This window comes from Aphis gossypii, chromosome X, assembly GCF_020184175.1.
Source record: "Aphis gossypii isolate Hap1 chromosome X, ASM2018417v2, whole genome shotgun sequence".
Taxonomy (NCBI): Eukaryota; Metazoa; Arthropoda; class Insecta; order Hemiptera; family Aphididae; genus Aphis; species Aphis gossypii.
Genome location: NC_065533.1, coordinates 46,019,533 through 46,038,984, shown reverse-complemented (window position 1 = coordinate 46,038,984; position 19,452 = coordinate 46,019,533). Strand labels below are relative to the sequence as shown.

Here is a 19,452-nt window from a genome sequence, read left to right as displayed (position 1 = left end):
AATTTAAGAGGAAACAGTTAAAAATATAGACATAAGTAGTTCACTTTCTGCATCTCTACTCTTTAACCACATGTTTTTAAATTATTTTAAATGGCAAAAGTTAAGAATAATAATTAGTAAATTCGGCCCCCATTGACATTTACAAAACCTGGCGCCTATGTAGGTATTGAAATAAAAATATATATTTTGAACGTGATTAGTTATTATTATTTGTTTGTATAGTTGGTTTTTTAATCATCATACATGTCCATAAATTGTCTATCCAATGCGCCGTCTCAAGTGTACTTAGAACCAATTCAGAATAACTTACTGTTATGAGATAGTAACCATAAAACGTTGTCTATCTCTGGTTAGGTGATACTGAAACAGATTAATAAAAAACAGTGAATATGAAAACATTTTCATGTTAATAATTAGACAAGACACTTAGATACATTATTAAGTACAATACCACAATTTAATATTTATTAAAATAAAATGTTCTAATAATATACCTAAATATTATATCTTTTACTTTTCTGATGATTAAAAGTAAAACACGTAGCAAGCATCAAGTGATGGAACAATAAGTAGAAGACTAGTAGAGTGAATGATTGTTATTAATTATTATACATTTTGTAGAACAATCAAAAATAGTTATACATATATCACTGAACATAGCATTTTAATAAATCTGTTTAATTATTTAGTAGTACAAATAGTACAATGGTTCTTAAACAAAATTAATGGTTTATCGACTATATCACATTTTAATGAACCATAATGGTAATCAATTTTTACACAACAAGTCATAAATATATTATTTTCACCTTCATTAACAAAGATATTTTTCACACCTAAAAACTAAAATAAAATATATAAATATTTATGCACGTGCAAAAATTACACAATATTAAAACATAGATAATACACATGGAAAAATTTCTAATTGATAAGCAATAAAATATGATTTATATATTATTTATTTTGTGCATTGGTATATAAGTATATTATGTTGAATATTTTAATCTATTGAAAAAATAAATACATAATACAAAATATACTATAATAATAATAATATATATCAAGGTGACATAAAATTCTAGGTTTTACTTAAAACAGCTATTGAATTAAATTATATCATGATTTTAATATTATAAATTAATACCATATAAAATGATACAGGAGATATCTTTTTAAATGATTCTTAAGACAATACCGATTACCGATGAAAGTAGTTACTGTAAAACAGTGTAAATAAGTTTAATAATACTTACCAGATACCTTAAACTAACCAAAATATTTTGAAAATTCAAAATATCATTGTGTAATGTAAATTTAAACAATAATAATAGTTATACAGAATGATACATTAAGGCAAAAATTTTCAAATCCCTACAAATATTTTTTGAATTACGTATAACAAATGTTGTTATTTTTTAAGTATAAAAATTTAATTTTAAACCTAAATGTTCTATCAATTTATTCCATCGATACGTAGAACCCGAAAAAAAATTATAAAGTTTCTGAATATTATCAAAAAACTTTGTTGCCTTTAATACACACCCAACAGCATGGACACCTACCAAGTATAGTGAATGTCCAGCACATGGTACAAAGGTGGCAAATTCACATTTATCTTTGATTTTTGCATGTACACCTGTATACTTCCCCTACATACTTGAAGAATTGTCGTTGTTAGTAGCTTTGGCTTCTACAATCTTTGATGGGATCAATCATGATTCCCTAAAAAACTTAATATTATTTCCGCCAAATACTCAGATTTATGCTGTTTGATGGGTACTAATTTTAAATGGAAAATAATTGCAAAAAAAATGATTTTGAGTGGAGAGTCCTCTGGAAATGGTATATTAGCCCTTCATTTAATTTATATTAGGTATTATTATAGTAATTTATTTTTAATAAGTTGAACTTATTTTATCTAAAACTATAACATGTATTGTTTTAAAACAAATATAATTAAAATTCCTGTACAAGAACTAACAAGAAATCTTGTAATACACTTTCAAACTTAGAGTATTAAATCAAACATTTTATGAATATTTTCTTACCTACTTACAAGTGTTTTTTTAACAAATATATAAAGAATAGCAAAAATTAAACTTAGTTTTTATAATCATATAAATTTAATTTATGTGTAGATCCTCTTAACTAATTTTTGTTATAGTTGTTTAATACTAAAAACATACATCCAGTTTAATAAGACATATGTTTATAAAAAATTTAAAAATAATGTAACAACACATAATATTAAATAAACATATTCTGTCTTTGTGACAATAATCGGTCAATTTATTTTTTACCACAATTCTTCAAAATAAATACTAATATTCAGCAATGTTATACTTTATTCATCATACTATTTGCGAAAAAAATATTAAAAAAATACATTAGTCCATTCACTCTAAAGGTTAAAAAACTGTTTTAATTGCAATCTAAATAAAATTCCATTTGGTCTATAAACATAAATTTCAGAGATGAGAATTTTAACTGCTATTGTACATACAAGTTGAAAATAATTTTTACAATTTTTTAATTTTAATTTTTATGATTTTTGCCACGAACTAAAACAATTTACTTTTTAAACATTGATTTAGGGTTTTGCAGTATTTTGCGGGTCTTCAGTACTGACCAATAATGTCTATGTAGGTACCAGACCACCAAATTAAGAACTCCTAATACTGTGAATGCCTAAACAAAAAAATATTAAAAACAAATTAATTAGAATATTAAATTAATATGGGTATTTCAATCAACATACTTTCATAGCAAATAGTTTTCTTGTGTCATGTTCTGGTTCAGCACACCATTTTAAAAACGTGATAACATCTTTTGCACATTGACTCTGGCTAGCTGGAGTTCCATCTTCATATTCAATAATCTAAAAAAAAATACAAATGTTCTCTTATTATTTTCATTTGAAACTATTTTTAATATTTCTTAAATTTTAATAGTTTTAAGTGTAACCATGGATCTCTTTTAGTTTATACAATCAAAATACTACATAACTATTTAATAAATGTATTTAAAATTATTACTTCATCGTATAATGCTTGAGCCATTCCAATAGCACCTCCAGGGAAGTAAGGATTATAGTGTTGATTTTCAGCTAATTGAACTCCTGCTGGTGGGTCCATGTAACCAGTCAACAAAGCAAAGATATAATTCTGAAAATTAAAATTTTAGAGTAAATATACCAATAATATATAAATTTTAAATAAATATAAAATGCGTGCATTTGAGTAACATAATTAAATTAAAATAGCATTTGATCATTATGAATATATAAAATTAGTACCTAAAATATAACCCTATTTTTCAGTGAATATTGAAAAATTGATTGAAATTTACAAAATGTGTAAAATCATTAAAATATTAACTATTTAACAGTAGTTTATAAGAATGTACATTGTACATACACAGGACATGTAACTCAACCTTTATCAGGTAAGATAATATTATGTGAACACATAGAGTAATGTCATCATTTATTTTTACCTACCCTATAAATGGTTATATTAATAACATTACAATTATATAAGTATAATTTATTTATATTTATTTATATATTTTATGGTTTTTTATTTTAATTATTATTTATTTATATTCATTTATATTGTATATACTTTAATAGGTAATTTACCTATTATAAGTTATTATAGTGTAAACTATACAAGTAATGACTCATATAAATTACAATGTTTTTATGCTAGGTTTTGTAATAATAAAAGCAAATTCTTAAAATAAAAAAATAATTGATATACAAAAAACAAAGCAAACATAACAATAAATTGGTCATTGACAGAAGTTTAACAAAATTAACTAATAGAGAAGGTTAATCAAAAAACTAGAAATAATATGCTTGAGATCTGTATTATCAAATATTTAATAAAGAAATAATTTTATGTAGAGAAATTTAAAGAAGTTTAGATAATACAATAATGAATAAGTTATTTAGCTATTTATGAAAAAATATATTAAACATAAAAAAATAAACTTTTCTGTGTATCGTGTAGTATGTATAATGTATACTATATTATATTTTTATACTTCATTAATTAGTGTAACTAATATTAATAAATAGAATAAGAAATATTCACTGTATTACAAATATCCATATTAAATCATACATAAGCTGATTAAACCTTTACTAGTAAAGGTTGCTATCGCCTGTGTAATGAACTATGCGGGTACTCGTGTTTTTATCCAAAATGAGGTTAAGGCCCATGCAATAAAATATCCACGTATTTGAGTATTCATAAATATAAGAAAAATAAAATACTTTTACAATAAACGATAAATAGATAAAAGGTTTTAAAAATAATATTATTTAATAATTACTGATCATTAACTATTGGCACTTTATATAGGGTAAGATTATTATGTATACAAGTATAAATATTATATTTGTATTTTAAATTAGGTATATCTTGATTAATATACAATACACAGGCCATGAATAATTAATACATGGGTATTAAATTCATGTGTATTAAAAACACGAGACTTAATATATTTTTAGTGCATGTATCAGTATATTCTAATACCCATTTATGACCATGATAACTATTCATTTGTTTATCATTGGTTTTTGATTAATCATAGATACTAAGTATACTTAAAAATAATAACCTCTCCATCTATTCTAGCTTGAGTAATGTAAGTCAAATCTGGTGGATATGCACCACCATTAGCATAACGAGCAGCTTCTTCATTTGGATAAGGTTTTGGTAACAAATCCGATAATTTTCCTGGTCTTTTGAACATGGCACCGGTTTCATCAGGTCCATCTTCAATCTAAATATTAAAAAACTTTGTCATCAAAAACCCACGATATTTATCAAAGTTTATTTATTACCAGTTGTTCTGCAGCTTCAGCTTTGGCTTCATCTTCGGTTAAACATGCTCCAACTAACTCACGGTATGCCAAGTATTCAATGCTATGACATGCTGCACAAACATTTTTGTAAACTTCCCATCCTCGACGGACACTATAAAATAGATTCATTCATTTATTGAATAGAAATATTTATGAATAATGTGATATTTACCTTGCGTGGTCTAAAGTATCAAACCAACCGTTATGATTCCATTTTTGTTTAGCCACATGAGCAGCATCATTAGAAGCATGAATTGACTGTTCAAGTGCATAAATTAGGGAACTACCACCACCAGCTAACACACCAAAACTGGTCAAAAACTAAAAATAAACAAAATTACAAATGGTAACTTAATGGCATGTAATATAATAAATTTAAACTTTTAAATTAGCTTAATAATGACTTAAATAATTAAAACAGTTTTGTAAAAAACATTTAAAAACCAACAAATAAAACTTGGTTTAATAATTTTTTAAAAAAATGAAGGTATATTGCATTATTATTTTAAAACAAATATATATTTGACTGCTTTTTTAAGTATTTAAATGATTATCCACAATAAATAAGTAGTAGGTAAAAAAAACATACTAACATTGGTAGCATGTACATTGTACGTATAAAAATTTTGAATCTAGCAATCTATATTATGCAATTATAAGTGTATAATGTAATAAATACATATATTGTTATATTATAAATATTATATAATAAATATATTTATTTCTTTTATTTAGTAAATTTACTGAGTTGGTAATAATAAAGAAATAGAAAGAATGTATTGTATTAATATTCATTTCAATCATAACATAGAATTCGAAAAAAGTGAAGGTTTCATCAATTGGTCTACTAACATACAAGACATATTTTAGTAAAATCATTTAATATTAATAAAATAGCAGTTGTAAAAAGTATGTACTCGATTAAGTTAAAAAAAAAAGTAGTTTTGAATTTATTTGAATAAGGACCACAGATTATAATTATTTTTAGATACCTTAAAAAAAAATAATTAATTTTTACCGAATAGTTTCTTCTAGTTATTCAGAAATAAATTTTAAACATGAAATAATTATTACATTTATTAATAATAATATTATTATCTAACTAGCTAAAATTTTATTTAATTTTTTTTAAATAAGTAATATATTTTATATCTTCTGTAAACTAAACAGCTTACACACCAAAACTGGCCAAAAATTAAAAATTAAGAAAATGTATGTTTGGTAAATTAGTGGCATACATACTAACTGTACAGTTACTTTTATTTAGTTTTGATAAATAATTCCACACACAATAAATAGTTATTTTAGAAAATACTATATTTCTTTTAATATTATTGTCTTATTGTAAACTATTCACATAATGAAAATAAGTTTAAAAAAGTTTTAAGAATAATAATTAAGTATTTAATGATTAAAATATGAAATTTAAAAAATAGTCAATATATTATTAAAAGATAAATAAATTATGTTACTTATTTAATTATCAAATGAAAATCTGTAGTAGGTCGGTTTAAGACATAACACTAACACAGTGAGAAAATGCTCATACATGAACCATCGATTAAGCAACCTATATATTAATACAATTTGGATAATAATCTATTGAAAATGAATAAAACCAATTAACAAAGTCAATACACCACAGTCATAGGATTCAACCCAATTGGCGAACCATGCAATTAGTGTATGATTTGTCAACAGATCACATCGTAATATCTATCGACTATCGCACGCAGTAATTACCTATCAGAATACGAAACGCCAAACGATTTAAAAATTTAAAAACCAAACGCTACAAGATTAACAATTAAACGATTTTTTTGACAGCAAGTGACAGTGGAGATTCAATAAATAGGTAGGTACCGAAGGAACTGGGGACGTCACAGTAGATCGTTAAACTCGGCGTACTTACAAATTTGTGGTTTTTTGACCACCTCGAAGCGGCCTGAAAGAATTTCATCTCAACAGCGGGCGTCGGTGTCGTGGGCGAACAGAATAAACTGGACTTTACTAGAGACCACTGACTAGACCACTCAAAAAGTTCGTGAAAAAGACTGATAAAGCGTTTTCGTGTGATAACGCGGGGTCCAGCTATCACAACATAGTGCAATCATTGCACACCCGCCGACACGCGACAGTGTGGGCAGTCGTGTGGCTGATCCATTGCCCGTGTATCTGTTGGTTAGCTTACGATTTTACGTTTCGTTGGGAATCGGACAAATATTTTTTACGGGTATTATATCCATGTCAAAATTAAATGATTTTGTCATGAGTATAGTAATGTTTATACCGGGAATGAAATTACCCGATGGCGTAATATTGTGCAATATTATACAATAATTGTTACGTTGATTTATGTAGATCGTGATAGTAAGTACTTACACGGCCAGCCACCTAGCCACCTAGGTACTCATACTTTAATATTATATAACTTACCCACATAAAATTCATAAACATGACCTATAACGATTAAAATCTTGAACTTAATGCTAATTATTTAATTGTAAATAATACTTTGATGATAATGTCGTCAAAATTATTGATGAAAATTTGTAAAATATTGAATAAAGTAGGTATCTATCATTAATTTACGAGTTAGAGACTACTTCTGTAAGTTGTGATTAATTACCCATCAATAAGTGATTAATAAGTACCTGCGTAACATTGTCTTTTATACGTTCGAACGAAGTACGATTTTTTTTTCCAATTATGATGAACTCGACGTGAATCAGCTCAAGCTCAGGACTACGATGTCTAAATAGTCTATATAGGTAGTTAGGTTTAAGTATCTATATTCTATAGCATGCTTGCAAATCGCATTACCTACAAAATTCTAATAAAACAAATTCGTTCAAATCAATTATTTTATTAAAAAGTTTGCAATTTTAAATATTACCTAACTTACCTGTTAGGAGATTTTTTTTTTATATTAAAAAATTCACTGAGATAAATTATCCTAACATTATGGCTAAATTAAGATTTATAATTTAATCTAAGATTTATTATTACTCATTAGTTTTCATACAATCATACATAATATAATACAAATTAAAAAGTTTACCGGAGTCACTTTAATTTTTCATGACTGTTAGAAGTTACATTTTTTTCGAAATGAATATTTCAATTATTCTATAAACAACTATTTATTGTCAAACAATTTCTGTTTTTTGTTGTTATTTAAAAATGAATTAGGCACTGCAAATACTTAATTTTTTTTATCAAACGTGCATATAGTTATTTTTATGCATTGTATGATTTTCTAAATAACATTGGTCACTAGATTAAATGTTTTGAATACTTACAAAATTTACAAACTACAACTATTTTGTAGTAAAAAATCATAAAATCTTTAATTTTTCTAGTTAAGGTTTAAAAATTAATTGTATGCTTATTGCGTAGGTACACACAAGTTATGGTCCAGGTTTTTTTTTGCGTTATATCCGTGTTATAAATATTTGCTATATCTATTATGGTAACCGGACAATACCCCCTTGGACGTTTTCTCTCCATTTTTAAAAATTTTTTTTTTAAATAAATACTTACAATAAATTACAATTGTTAATTTAATTATATTTATTATTTACATAAAATATGATAAATAACTAATAAAAATGGTTAAAAATTTTTTTCTATAAATAATAATAAATGTAGTAAAAATTGTACAAAAAATTAATACTATATAAAGAATATGGTAAAATGACTATAAATCTTGACATACAAATGATATATTTTGTAAAAAAACATATATGACAGCTATATAATATACAGGTATGAATTTATACCTATGTAGATATATAATATTTAATATTATCATTTCACAATAAAATGATTGTATATTTTGTACCTGAGTATGTGCTTTTTATTTGTGTGTTCTCTATAGTATTCAAGATCATGCTCAAAACAAGATTAGATGTGGTCTGTAGTACAAAATAATATTAATAAAAAAATTAAAATATTGTCCTAAACATGTAAACTATAATTTTTACTTTTTATGGGATTTATGACCAAAATACAAAATATGCAATTAAAGGATACAGTTGGTATGCATATTATATTTTATTAATTATAAATAGGAAGGTGCTTAATATAATATTATTCTTACTATTGTGTGTCTACACTATTAAAGTAGACTTTATTGTTATTACTATTAACTTCTTACTATTATTAATATCATTGTAAACAAATGTATGAAGTTATGTAATTTTATTTTATTTATTCCAGTAAAAATACACTAAGTACATAATAATTTTATGCGATTTTAACATGTAAAATTTTAATATATACATATAGATATGTAATTTGTACAAATGTCTTACAGTCAGTGTGTGACAGTCATGTAGTGAGAAAAAATATAGTTTATTTGTTTATCGATGGATATAAATATTTCCATAAATGGTAGAAAATGTTATTGATAGGCATTACTGTATTTAAAATAAAGCATTAATTCAATGATTCTTTAGTTAAGACTTAAATTATATCTTAAAATGTATTCTAAAACTCACAAACCAGATATTTTTTTACTATTTACTAAAATAAATAGATAAATGTTGTGACTTCTGCAGAATAACGTAAATGATTTGTCAATAGACATTTTTGGCTTCATAAAAAAACAATTACATAAGGTATGTGTACTTAAATATTACTGGGTGAGTTGGTTTTTTATGTATGTGTGATACATTTTTCAAATAAATATTTTTTTACAAGTCAATTTATTGTAATGTGTTAAATTGAATTTCAGGATTTATTTTCATAGCAATTTCAGTCACTCAACATTTTAGAAAACTTATTGTAACGCTCATGTTTTATTTATTTTTATTGAACCAGTTTTAGTTAAAAAAAAATTTAACAGAAAGACTTCGACTGTACAAAAGGCTTATGCGACAATATGTATAATTTTTGTAGCTTTGAATATTAAGAAGTAAGTCAAAATCATTTTAAGTACACCTTGATTGACAGTACCTACCTTTTAATACTGTGCTTGTAATCTACATATTAACCTTAGTGTATTAAATTATACTATACAATTATGATGTCTTAGGTAATATCTAATTATTGTTAAATCATAGGTATAGGTATACATAAATATATATTATGACGGTAAATACTTAAAATCAATGTTTGAATTGGTAACAACTAAAATAAATGCAAAGGTATAAAAAAAAATGTACATACCTGATTATTATTTAAATGTTTTATTGATTAAAATGTAACTAGAAAAGGAACGCGTAAATATTTATTTTAAAACAAGATGGATTTTCCTTATGTTCTCTTTCAATTCAAGTACTGCTTATAAGTTATTACTTTTATATAATATATTAATATAATTACTGAAATCTTTGAGTTTTATTATTGTATTATAGCACTATATAAGTGGGATAGCAATACAAAGTAGGTAGTATTTAGTCATTATCTAATAAGTACCTATAGATAGTATATTTAAAGTGGATGTATCATATAAATAACTATAGTCTATAATAGTAATTGTTTTCAAGATGAAGGTGTTACCATAATATCCTCAAACCTTTTAATTAAAAGTGGTCACAACTTATTTAAATATTAATAAATTGTAAAAAAAAAAAAAAAAACTTAACTACAAATACTAATACTGTTCTTACCATTAAATTTTATGATGGGTCAATTCACTATAATGGGATGCTAACACACTGTTTACTTTCTCTGACTTATGTGCAACATAAACAAAATCCCGGTCATATAATACACGTCTATAAACAAAGTGCATTTATGCAAAATAATTTTTATTTTACCTTATTGAGAAATAAAGTAAGTATATATTAAACCCTTAATAATCATAAGACACATAATTTTATGTGTTTTACACTTTTATATTATCTGATAGAAAATAAATACTGTACTGTCATCTTTTTAAATCTAAAAATACAACATTTAATTTTCTGAAAGCCATTTTTTTTTTATCGTAGTGATATAAATTTTTAGACATCGCATGTGGATGTTTGGATGTTAGTCCTCAGAGTTAACTTAAAGAAACTAATTTTCAAAATTGTTTTATTAATTTTTCAAAATTTGATTGGATACATGAATTGCTAAACACAGAAAGGGCACATGTCTAAGCTTTAATATGTTTCAGAAAGACAAATAACTTAAATGCCAAAAAAAACATTGAATAACAAATTATATATCATATAATAATTTAGTATAAGATATTTATTTGTTTTTAAAAATCCTTTTATGAAATATTAAAATACCCTAAACACTTAAAAAAATTTAGATAGTAAGTGTTGTTTTGCATCAAATTACTATAAATTTAAAAAAAAATGTATTATCTAATAATAAAATATAAAAACACAATACTTTTCGAGAAAAAAAATTATTTGTCTTTTATTAGTACTTTTTCTGTAAACTATCACATTTAAATTATTTTTTAGAGTATCTGAATAATGATACATGTGCACTGTTAGCACAAAATATTATAATTTAATAGTACTAAGATATGATATTAAATTGTAGGGGGATATTGTAAACTTTTTTTAACATGGAAAAATGTGCAGTACCTACTTATCATTTTATAGTTCATTCAATAACTACTATTTTCAAAACTAGTTTCTACACTCAATTTTAAAAAGTATTTTAATTTTTAAGTTTATTTTTTATTTTTATCTGCATGTTAATTAGTAAAGTTATTCTAAATATTAGAATATAATATAATAACTAATAAGTATAGTGTATAGTGTATACTCTATTTTGAGTTCTAAGAATGTTTACAACATTAATTTAAAACGTTGCTCTATTACCATATTATGTAAAAAAACGTAATTTGTTAAATTAAAATATAATAAATAAAATTTAAACAAGATTTGACATAAGACAGAATGATAGGTAAAACAATGAATTTTTGTTATCTAAAAATAATTATTCATTATTGCAATAATCTATTTATTAAAAAATAATTCTGATTTGTTTATTAAATCTTAAATGTGATAAATTATAAAGAATCAACTGCCAAGAAAAATATCAAGTGTTCACAGTAAACTTAAAATTTGTGTTTAAATAAAATGTAATTTTAGTAATATTTAAATCCTATTATAAGTTAATGTTGAATTTAATTGAAAAAATCTTTTTATAATTAAAAGTGTTAAAAAGTTAATTTAATTAATTCTAAAACTATTTGTTGAACACAAAAATTTTAAATTTTCAAAAAAAAAATAGCACGAATTTATATATTTTGTACTCATCATTTATCATTCTTGAATTTAAGCTTAATAATTTTCATTTACAAAATATATTAATAGAATTAAATTCAAAATAAAATAACAAGCCAATTCTTTTTACTTGTTATGTAAAACATAATATATTGTATTGTACCATACAGTTATTTAATATCCAATTTTAAACCATCAAACACTTTTTCTCTAAAATTGGATATTTAAAATACATAATATGACATGATATCTTAAATGAGATCAGTTATCCCATAATGAAAGACTTCTTTTTAAAACTTATTTAATAATTCATACTCAGGATTGAAAGTAGTACAAAGGTAAATATTATTTAGATAAAAATGATTTCAATAAACAAAACAATTTAATAACAATTATATATAAACAAGGTTGATAATAATTTTATTAACTGAAGTCATAATGACGTTATGTCAATAGCATGGATGGAAATAGTATAAATGATACTGTACAAGACTTATATAATATTACCTATGATATTATTATGTTGTTAGTTGTTAGATTTTGTATTCAACGACAATCTAGTAGGCAAACAGCAAGTGTATTTTATTACAATATATAATGTAATTTTATAAGTTAAAAAAAACTTGATATTAAAACTTCTCAACTTTATAATTAATATCAGATTAGTTTTTCAAACTTAAACTGTAACAGTTAAATACCTTAAGGTTATATAATAATAAATCATGTACAAACTCATTATCGGAATAAATAATGGAGTGATAGGAATACTAATTACTAGTAGTAATAAAATGTAATGCTTTTGTATAGTATTGTCAGTGAAATAGGATTTTTATGCTCTAGAAAATTAGTGTTTTTGATAAACAATTTCAAAAATTTTATTGTAGAAGTAAACTTATAAAAATTGAATATTTTTTAACAGAACTTGAACAATAAAATCAACATAGGATGTTTAAACAAAAATGAATATCATAAGTTTTACTACTAGCTTAGGACTGTTTACTTTTTGAACAATGGGCTTCGTAAAATCTTTCGATTCTTCAACACCGACCAATAATGTCTATGCAAGTACCAAACTACCAAGTTGAGCACTCCTAAGATAGTAAATGCCTGGAAAAAAATAATAAGTTTAATAAATTGTTATCAATTATAAATTAATACAGATACTATAACTTACTTTCATGGCAAATAATTTTCTAGTATCATGTTCTGGTTCCGCACACCATTTTAAGAATGTGATAACATCTTTCGCACACTGACTCTGTGTAGCTGGAGTTCCATCACTATATTCAATAATCTAAAAAATAAAAATATTCAAATTGATATTTATAATTTTTATAAAATATATAAGTAATTATTTGTAACTATTGAAAATAAATATAAAAAATTATTAAACCAAAAGCATTTTACCTCATCATACAAAGCTTGAGCCATACCGATAGCACCTCCAGGGAAGTAAGGATTGTAGTGTTGATTTTCTGCTAACGTAACTCCAGCTGGTGGGTCCATGTAACCAGTCAACAAAGAAAAGATATAATTCTGAAAATTAAAATTTTTAAATAAACGCTTGTTTGGAAATTTAAAAACACTAATTATTTTTAATTAAATTATTATTAAAATAAGAAGTGTTATAATATCATAATTACATCAATATTAATACATTTGACAAAAAAACACTGGTATATTTAAATTCTTAAAAAATTTTAACTTACAAAAAATAAAATTAAAAATGAAGAACATTTTAATCAAAATAATTAATAACTGAAAGTTAAAGATTGAAGTATTTTAACAGCTAAAAAACAAATGCAAAAACTGATATATTCATAGTTCCATCTGGAATATAAATAAATACTTCTCCACCTATTTATTTTAGCTCTATTAAATTTGAGAAAAATAAAAAAAATATTATTTAATAATTACTGATCATTAATTATTGGCACTTTATATAGGGTAAGATTATTATGTACACAAGTATGAATATTATATTTGTATTTTAAATTAGGTATATCTTGATTAATATACAATACACAGGTAATGTCGTAATGAGTAATAAATACATGGATATTAAATTCATGTGTATTAAAAACACGAGATTTAATATATTTTTAGTGCATGTATCAGTATATTCTAATACCCATTTATGACCATGATTACTATTCATTAGTGTATCATTGGTTTTTGATTAATCATAGATACTAAGTATACTTAAAAATAATAACCTCTCCATCTATTCTAGCTTGAGTAATGTAAGTCAAATCTGGTGGATATGCACCACCATTAGCATAACGAGCAGCTTCTTCATTTGGATAAGGTTTTGGTAACAAATCCGATAATTTTCCTGGTCTTTTGAACATGGCACCGGTTTCATCAGGTCCATCTTCAATCTAAATATTAAAAAACTTTGTCATCAAAAACCCACGATATTTATCAAAGTTTATTTATTACCAGTTGTTCTGCAGCTTCAGCTTTGGCTTCATCTTCGGTTAAACATGCTCCAACTAACTCACGGTATGCCAAGTATTCAATGCTATGACATGCTGCACAAACATTTTTGTAAACTTCCCATCCTCGACGGACACTATAAAATAGATTCATTCATTTATTGAATAGAAATATTTATTAATAATGTGATATTTACCTTGCGTGGTCTAAAGTATCAAACCAACCGTTATGATTCCATTTTTGTTTAGCCACATGAGCAGCATCATTAGAAGCATGAATTGACTGTTCAAGTGCATAAATTAGGGAACTACCACCACCAGCTAACACACCAAAACTGGTCAAAAACTAAAAATAAACAAAATTATAAATGTTAACTTAATGGCATGTAGTAAAATAAATTTAAACTTTATAAAGTAATTTTTTTTTTATTAGCTTAATAACTTATATGATTGAAACACTTTTATACAAATATTAAATGACCAGCAATTAACTATTTAATATATTTTTTAAAAAAACTAAGTATATTTCATTACAGTTTTAAAACAAATATCTGTAGTAGAATGTTAAAAATATACTAATATGTATTTTCAATAAGAAGCGATAAAGTGACCTATTTATTATAATTATATGTATACTGTGTATAATGCGATAGGTGCATATATTATATTAGTGAATTTAAGAATAATTAATAAATTTAATTGAAATACGTAAATTTATTGCTTTTATCAATTAACTAAAAATAAATAAATAGAATCAATGTAATATTATAAATATTAAAATCAGTTGTTATAGTTATTATGAAAAGTACATATTATAATATATGATAAAATTTTAAAAAAAATGCTATAGGTACAATGAATGTTCATTAATATTGTTAAATACCTCAATAAAAGTTATTTTATGTTTACTAAACAGCTATTTTAAGAAATTTAAAGAGGTACACATAATTTGGAATCATTTTTCATCTACATAATTGTAAAGTAGGTTTTGAACATAATTTGTAAACAAAATTCAAAATTGAATACTTGGATAATATTTTATTTAAAAACTAAGAATGCATGTATGAATACAGTAATTTGATGATTGACCAAAATACCATGAAAATGTTTTTAAAGAAAATTTTCTTTTGAAATGTTTCCTAGTGAAGATAGGATGAAAATAATATAAAAATTGATTTGAAGTAATAAAACATTATATTTCATAGACAGAAATTTATTTCAGCCTTGTGAACATTTAAAGTATTAATTAATTGATAAGTACTCAAGTAATGCATATATATACAGTAGAACTCTTCTATTTCGTTACCTTTGGGAATGGGGTTATAGTCGGAATGGAGAAAAGGTTGTAATATCAGAATATAATACTTTAGAATATACAGAAAAATGTTATTTATATAATATGTAATATGTATTAAAAATTTGAATGTAAGCATTACACAAACGTAAGTATGTATAACTACTGTAAAAATAGTAAACTAGCGATTAATTTTATATATCTACTATAAATTGGAAAATCTAAATGTATTTTTAAGGTATTCATATCGATAATACAATAGTCGAATCAACTAGAGTGGTAGACTAGCTGAAGGTGGATGAGAAAGGTTCTTCTGTATATATATAATACATACTATGAATACATATTGACACGTTAATTACAATTTTTTTGTTAGTTAACCAAATGTATAACCAATTTATAGAAAGAAAATAAGAAAATGAAACAAGAACATGCTGAGCTACAAGAGACATTTTTAATTGCACATTTATATTACCTATATAAAATATACTAATATAAATATTACAAAGTAGAATTGTAAATGTTAGATTGAACATTTCAATTACCAATAAAGAATATTAAGAACTATTGACCTTAAAACGCTGTAATTGACCATCATAACATACTAAGTGATAGACTCCGGATTTACAGTTAACGGGTGTTGTCGGGCGTTGGGCATGTCGTGACAGCCACAGAAACTTGGAAAACCTAATCCACAACCAAAAGTGGATGACGTGCAGCGTTAGTGGTTGGGTGATAAATAAATGTAGGTGTGGAGAGACATAGGCTACTTACAAATTTGTGGTTTTTTGACCACCTAGTGGCGGCCTTAAAAAATGAGAAAGTGCTCGTCATCGGTGCGGTTGCGATAGGACTCGGCAATCAGGACGGCAGTAGATCAACGGAAAACGTCCTGGTAGGGCTTCTTGAAGTAACGCCCGCCGGGTCGTTGTCGTCGAAGATGGTTAGAAATGAAGAAAAATCGACTCCGGGACGGCCTCAAGAAAACGGATAAGGTGGAATATTTCACCAGCCAAGACGTACGACCTACAGCTGTATTCGATAGCAAGGGCACAGTCGCAGTGTGACCAACGCTGAAACGACGGTCGCCGTCCGACACGCTGATAACAAACGCCGGTGATAATATCGCAAATGGGCCACCACCACCCGCCAATCGATGTATTTGCCGTTCGCCGCCACCACAACCTCAGACAATCATTCCGACTCTCTGCCTACTGCCTACTCCGTTCGTGACCTTTAATAAAAAAATTGTGGGACACAACGCAATACATATTATTATTATAATTTATAGTATACCTAAAGCCTGAACTCGATCGGTCGAAAAACATTCGCAACTACAACACAGTGTTTTCAATACGACACTGCAGACATTGAGTTTTTTTTTTTACAATTTTACCTAAGACCGAGGATAATATAATATATATTAGGTACCTATCATGGCTTTTAAAATTTGATTTTTTTTTTCAATTCCGTCAAGCTCAATGGAATTAGGGAATCAGCTATAGTTTACCACACCATATTTAATTTTATTGTATCAATTAATTAATGATTATATTTAAAAACTATAATAATATATTACGCCTATCTACGTATTTTAATAATTTTTATAACATTGTCATACAACAATGATTAAAAAAAAATGATAAAAAAAGCTATCGATTTAAAAAATTATCACTAGGTATACATTCTCGAAAGTAAATAATCTAATACATAATAATTAATAATATAAATATTATGAAATTCATCATGGCTATATTGGTGTATAATATATTTTTTGTATATAATTTTTATTTTTCTATAGAAGTCAAAAATATAACTAAAAAAAATTATTATATTATCATAATAATTATAATATTTCCATTAAAAGAAACTTTTCTTTGTTTGCTAATTTAATAGGTATAATTATAGATAATATAAACATTGTAAATAATGGTATTAATGTAAATAATTTAAATAATATGATTGTATAGACTAATAACTTCATTGTTGATGCAAAAATATGTACCTGCTTATCACATATTCGCGCCGTATGTTATAATTTTAAACCAAAAAAGAAATAATAATACTAATTGAGTATAAACTCGGATAGTTTTTAATGTTTTTATATATATCTACCTATAATGTATTTAATGTTATTAGTTATTACTATAGTTATTATAATAATATAAATTAATTATGATGATGTAGATTGTAAGTAACTACCTACTTAATACTATTAGGACATCTAGGTATACCAACATAATATGTTTTCTGAATTTTGAAAACAATTGTGTTTATTATTAGTAGGCTAAGTAGTTGAAAAATTCGAATAGGTTTTTAATAATATTTTTATCGGTCCACATAATAGCTTAGGTATTATACGAAATATGGTCTTTTAATTTTGATACATAAAAAAAAAATCGCCACTACTAATAGCTGTCTTGATGTGCTAATACGAATACCTACCTAATTATAATTATTAAAATGTTTTATAAGTTCTTGATAATGTTAAACAGAGTAAAAACAAACATTAATTAATTAGTATGATAACATTTACATAATATAATTACCGGGATAGGCTGCAGTAGGTATATAACTTGATACATTTTTTAACATCATTTTTTTATTTACCAATTTGTTTCGATCTGAACAATAAGCTTAATTGATAATATAATAATAAATAGCACAGGAATAACGAATTGAAGAAACATCCTATTGGATATGCTTCGCCAGTACAGTGTTAAAAATAAAAATAAAATATATATGATGTTTTGCTCAATATGTTAATGTTTGTTAATTTGTTTTCTAAATCGAATTAAATGTATATAGTTATCCACTGAATTAGGTACGATAATTCGTCAGTTACAAATGTTTTAACAAATTTGTTTTTGAAATGATGAAACCTAGAGAGATACCGTATGACGAATACAAATGTATTATATTGATATAGTATGCATTAAAATATGTATAAGGTTATATTGAAAATTGAATCTGATTTATAAAGATAAAAAAAACAATTTTGGTACAGGTATAAATCGTGTAATAGTATTTAGTACACACGCAAATATTGGATATGCATTTCTGTGACCTCCTATATGATAAAGTTGCTGTAATAACATATTATAATACTGAAATTTAAAGATAAAACATTTACCCTTATGTATAATAATATACCCATATATATTATAAACGCAAACAAAGAAATAATCGATTTGTAATTAATATTATCATCACGAGAGTCAAGCGATAACATCGAGAAATGGGTGTGTACCTAACATGTTTTATTTGAAATCGTGCGAGTGTGCGACTGTCGTCAAACTTTTTTTTTAACTTTTTGTTTTTTAATAGATACATATTATTACATACTATATTTTATCAGTATAGAACATTAAGTAATATGTACGCAGGAGATTATCAACGTGTTTTTCTGCTTTAATTAAGTCTGAAATTGATTTTCCAAAATGTATACGTTTTGATTAAAAATTATGTTTTAGTGTTTTACCAACTTATTAGTAAAATATTATGATAGTTTATTACCTAATAATGTTAAGATTTTAAATTGTTTTGTTTATAAGTTTTTAAATATTTTATATACAAAATCTTAATTATTATTATTTTTGTCATTTCAGATTGTAGATTATATTTATGAAGACCTACATATACCTACTAATTATCTATACTCGC

At 24.7% G+C, this 19,452-nt stretch overlaps 1 protein-coding gene across 3 annotated transcripts; it reads right to left on the bottom strand.

Moving 5' to 3' along the window:
• Nucleotides 1-2,405: 2,405 nt before the first annotated feature.
• LOC114125509 (cytochrome c1, heme protein, mitochondrial) lies at nt 2,406-16,809 on the bottom strand. 3 transcript variants are annotated; one of them, XM_050205791.1, is made up of 7 exons: nt 16,564-16,809; nt 5,052-5,200; nt 4,859-4,991; nt 4,633-4,797; nt 3,039-3,167; nt 2,762-2,881; nt 2,406-2,691 (listed from the first exon to the last, which is right to left on the bottom strand). In XM_050205791.1, exons 1-7 carry the CDS (start codon nt 16,621-16,623, stop codon nt 2,575-2,577), a joined length of 873 nt encoding a protein of 290 aa, XP_050061748.1. In that variant the 5' UTR covers nt 16,624-16,809; the 3' UTR covers nt 2,406-2,574. The 3 variants fall into 3 exon arrangements, with proteins under 3 accessions (XP_050061748.1, XP_027844991.2, XP_027844990.1); XM_027989190.2 differs by lacking the exon at nt 16,564-16,809 and adding an exon at nt 6,792-6,957; XM_027989189.2 differs by lacking the exons at nt 2,406-2,691; nt 2,762-2,881; nt 3,039-3,167; ... (1 more) ...; nt 4,859-4,991; nt 5,052-5,200 and adding exons at nt 12,908-13,164; nt 13,232-13,351; nt 13,465-13,593; ... (1 more) ...; nt 14,500-14,632; nt 14,693-14,841 and having other exon boundaries at nt 16,564-16,805.
• Nucleotides 16,810-19,452: the final 2,643 nt, after the last annotated feature.